At 36.9% G+C, this 4707-nt stretch overlaps 1 protein-coding gene across 3 annotated transcripts; it reads left to right on the plus strand.

Moving 5' to 3' along the window:
* The first annotated feature begins 241 nt into the window (after positions 1-241).
* Positions 242-2045, plus strand: LOC106605666 (cornifelin homolog A). 3 transcript variants are annotated; one of them, XM_014201545.2, is made up of 5 exons: positions 274-353; positions 599-702; positions 1197-1304; positions 1388-1524; positions 1737-2044. In XM_014201545.2, exons 3-5 carry the CDS (start codon positions 1235-1237, stop codon positions 1827-1829), a joined length of 300 nt encoding a protein of 99 aa, XP_014057020.2. In that variant the 5' UTR covers positions 274-353; positions 599-702; positions 1197-1234; the 3' UTR covers positions 1830-2044. The 3 variants fall into 3 exon arrangements, with proteins under 3 accessions (XP_014057016.2, XP_014057020.2, XP_014057021.2); XM_014201541.2 differs by lacking the exon at positions 599-702 and having other exon boundaries at positions 242-353; positions 1737-2045; XM_014201546.2 differs by lacking the exon at positions 599-702 and having other exon boundaries at positions 320-400.
* Positions 2046-4707: the final 2662 nt, after the last annotated feature.

The following is a 4707-nucleotide window of genomic DNA, read 5'->3' on the forward strand; positions in this document are numbered from 1 at the left end:
ATACAATACAGTATTATATTGCAAATATTCTGATCTATTTTTGGCAAATGATTCAATGTGTTAGAATGTGCAAGAAAGGTATTTCACTGTATTTGTGCATGTGACATTAAAACTTGAATATTTGCCTTTGACTATCAAAACAGTTTAATTGATTGGAATGAATCATTTATGCATAAAATCTATCAGAGAATACTTTTCACGCTCCCACCCAGTCTCCCGCCAATCAATCACGTTAGTGTTTAGATTTAATTTTGGCAACCGTTCTAATAACAACTCACTGACACTGGCGTTTCCTATCAACTTCGCTGGATGAGGTTGTCAAATGGAGTGATTTCAAATGGAGAAAAAAGAAGGTAAAACGGAAACGCATTGTTGAGTCCAAGCCTGTTGACTGCTTACGGTAATTGTTTGTAAAGTTTTGTGGTTGTTGAAATGAAGGTCCCCTAGGAACAAATGCTGTAGTTGTACTAAGCTAACGTTAGAGCTCAGCTTGTGATGATGCTGTGGTTAGCAACTGGAATTGAGTTTGTAACTAGCTAGCTAACAATTCTTTTTTTTAAATCGCCAATTATAAATCAAACAAACCTTTCCTCGGAAGGAAGTATATATCAGACCTCTGCACAAGTTTGGTCCTAACGCAGTAAGCTAGATTCCCTATAGATGGCGGAAGAGGAGAACATAGCCAGGCCTAATAATAATAAAGTAAGTGAGCTCCACACTTACAACCCTCCTTTCTTTCTAATTGGTATGATAGGTAAAGTTACTATTAAGCGCAGCTATAGGATAATCATGCCCTGTATTTCAGATTACAGTATCAGTTCAGTAACCTATCCTACCTGTTCAAAATGACCCCAAACAGACAATATTTGTCAAATAAATATAATATTTAAACAGGGCTACGATTATCTTTTTTTAAAGACAATTTTAATTTTAATTTTTTACAAATATTGAAGATATGTAGGAGTACCTAAAGAAATTTAGGAGCAAAATAAAACATATTTTGAGGTAATAAACTAGAATCCTTGATTTTTCTAGGCTCATTGGTGCTCCTAAATTTCAATTCAAGGTTGCACAGCTAAATATTTAGGTGTATATGTGAGTAAAATGGTCACACTGTAGAGCCCTGTTCAATGTTCTAATGATTGCTGCAGGTCCCAATTGTCTTCAACATACCTATACATTTCTTATTATTTCAGCCTGCAAATCTGGATATGGAGTGTGTGATAGAGCAGTAATGAGTCAACCCAGTACTCCGGCAAAGTGGAACTCAAGGATTCTAGACTGTTGCATTGACAGGAGAGTCTGTAAGTGTAGGCTGTAATAGCAAACATAAACCTTATTTAAAAGCTATAATGTCTACAATTTCATAATAATCTATATCTTCCAGGTTTGTGTGGTACCTTCTGTTCAATGTGCCTAGCCTGTCAGATGGCTGAGAGGTATGGTGAATGCTTCTGTCTCCCCCTGCTGCCAACAACTATGCTGATGATGCGCACATCAATGAGAGAGAGATACAACATCCCGGTGAGATAGCTGTCTAGTACAGTGTAACAAACCTACAAAACATCAGTGTATTAATGAATAACTACTTTTTTATCATCACAGTGATATTGCTGAACAACATCATTGTCAATTTTTATAGCTTGGTTTGACTGTATGATTTATGTGTGCTTATACAGTACAGTAGTCACCAATAAGCAAAATAAAACATGTTTATCACCCCTCTGTATTTCTAGGGCAGCTTAATTGATGACTGGGCAGTGCACATGTTCTGTGGACCCTGTGCTCTATGTCAGATGGCAAGAGAGATGAAACACCAGCTGGGTTGAGATTGAAAGGCAATCAATCCATTTCAGTTTTGGGGGTCTGTGCATACCTAATAAAAGAAGAAGAAAAACACTGATGGCTTTATATTACATACAGTATCTGATGAATTCCAATTGAATAAGTCATGCATGGAATTTAGAAAAAGGCTGAATAAACCTGCATGTACGATTATACAACTTTTGTATATTGTGCACAACCATAATAAATGTTTATGTTTATTTTCTTGCACATGCAGCTGTCAATTTGGCTATTGATTATTGTTTGTTGCTAAAACAATAACAAAGTAAAGTACAATTAATATACATGAGGAAATACTCTGAATGTTCAACACATTTTCATAGTAATGGCAATGGATGGAGGGATGATCGTGTCTGTGGAATGCAATTTATGAATTACTGTTGCCTAGTAACATCCTAAACACCAAAGCGTGCCATAAACTAACTTTTTAGCTAGATCAGGCTTGTTTGTTAACCTCTAGGTATGTTTTTGAAGCGCATAAGAAAAGTTTACTAAAGAGTAAACATTAAGAATGTAAATGCATTACTTTGCAGATTATTTTATTTTATAATATTTACATTTGCTCAAGTAACTGGCTACTGTTGCTAGGTAGCTAGCTAGCTAGCTAGCCACAGTAGCTAGCTAGCTATTCATATGATGAGCTAGCTAGCTAGAAGTAAAATCTAGGCCTATATTAATTCTGTATTAATTTATATTCATTGAGCAGGGTTGTTGCAGGAAATATGTGCAACGTATTTCAAGACGCCACTACAAGACAACCAAGGACTTTAGCTGGGGGCCAGTTTGCCGGGATCCAGAAAAAGACATGGAGCTCTGGAGTGATGGATTGCTGTGTCGACAGAGATGTCTGTAAGTAATGGCTAGAATGGTACCTACACATTTTGATTGTTTGCATACTGTTTGATTAATACAAGCCAAGATGTACACTACATATTTATTTTGACAGTGAAACTAAAACTTTTCATTTGGCTTTATATTACAGCATTTTGGATTTGAGATCAAACATGTTAACTTATATGAGGCAACAGTACGCAGTCACCTTCTATTTGAGGGTATTTTCATACATATCTGTTTTACCATTTAGAAATGAAAGCACTTTATGTAGCCTATCTAGACCCCCATTTGAAGCTGTCATGTATTTGGACAAATTCACTTATAGTGTATTACATTTTGTGAAACGTTTCTTATTTGGTCTCATATACCGAGCACACAATGACTACATCATGCTTGTGACTCTACAAACTTGGTGGATGCATTTGCAGTTTGTTTTGGTTGCCCTATAGAAATGAATGGTAAATAATTTATTGTGGCATTTTTCAGTCTCTTTTATTGTAAATAAGAATATAATATGTCTTTGAACACTTCTACATACATGTGGATGTTACCATGATTAGGGATAATCATGAATGAATTGTGAATAATGATTAGTAAGAAAGTTACAGATGCATAACTATCATACCCCCAATAAAATCGTGACTTCCCCTGTTATTGGTAATGGTGAGATGTTAGCATGTTTTGCGGGCATCTGTAACTTTCTCACTCATCCTTATTTGCTATTCATTCATGATTAGGCCTATCCGTAATCATGGTAGCATCCACATTAATGTAGAAATGTTCAGAAACATTATATATTCTTATTTACAATAAAAGTGATTTGAAATGTACTCAATACATTATTCACCATTCTTTTCTATTGGGCACAATATACAGTGCATTCGGAAAGTATTCAGACCCCTTGACTTTTTCCACATTTTATTTTTTCTCTACAAGTTACAACCTTATTCTAAAATGGATTAAATTGTTTTCCCCCCTCATCAACCTACACACAATACCCCATAATGGCAAAGCAAAAACAGGTTTTTCGAAATTTTAGCAAATGCATATATAGTACCAGTCAAAAGTTTGGACACACCTACTGATACAAGGGTTTCTATTTATTTGTACTATTTTCTACATTGTAGAATAATAGTGAAGACATCATAACTATGAAATAACACATATGGAATGATGTAGTGACCAAAAAAGTGTTAAACAAATCCAAATATATTTTATATTTGAGATTCTTCAAAGTAGCGACCCTATGCCTTGATGACAGCTTTGCACACTCTTGGCATTCTCTTAACCAGCTTCACCTGGAATGCTTTTCCAACAGTCTTTAAGGAATTCCGGCATATACTGAGCACTCGTTGGCTGCTTTTCCTTCACTCTGCAGTCCAACTCATCCCAAACCATCTCAATTGGGTTGGGGTTGGGTGATTGTGGAGGCCAGGTCATCTGATGCAGCACTCCATCAAGGCAAAGGGTGGCTACTTTGAAGAATCTTTGGATTTGTTTAACACTTTTTTGGTTACTACATGATTCCATATGTGTTATTTCATAGTTTTATTCTACAATCTAGAAAATAGTAAAAGTAGGCGTGTCCCTACTCATTACTCCGTACTTTGTTGAAGCACCTTCGGCAGCAATAACAACCTCAAGTCTTCTTGAGTATGACGCTACAAGCTTGGCACACCTGTATTTGGGGAGTATCTCCCATTCTTCTCTGCAGATCCTCTCAAGCTCTGTCAGGTTGGATGGGGAGCACAGCTATTTTCAAGTCTCTCCAGAGATGTTCGATCGGTTTGAAATCCGGGCTCTGGCTGGGCCACTCAAGGACATTCAGAGACTTGTCCCGAAGCCACTCCTGCATTATCTCAGCTGTGTGCTTAGAGTTGTTGTCCTGTTGGAAGGTGAACCTTCGCCCCAGTCAGAGGTCTTCAGTGCTCTGGAGCAGGTTTTCACCAAGGATCTCTTAGTACTTTGCTCCGTTCATCTTTCCCTCGATCCTGACTAGTCTCCCAGTCCCTGCTGCTGAAAAACATC

The sequence above is a fragment of the Salmo salar genome, chromosome ssa05, assembly GCF_905237065.1.
Source record: "Salmo salar chromosome ssa05, Ssal_v3.1, whole genome shotgun sequence".
NCBI classification, from domain to species: domain Eukaryota; kingdom Metazoa; phylum Chordata; class Actinopteri; order Salmoniformes; family Salmonidae; genus Salmo; species Salmo salar.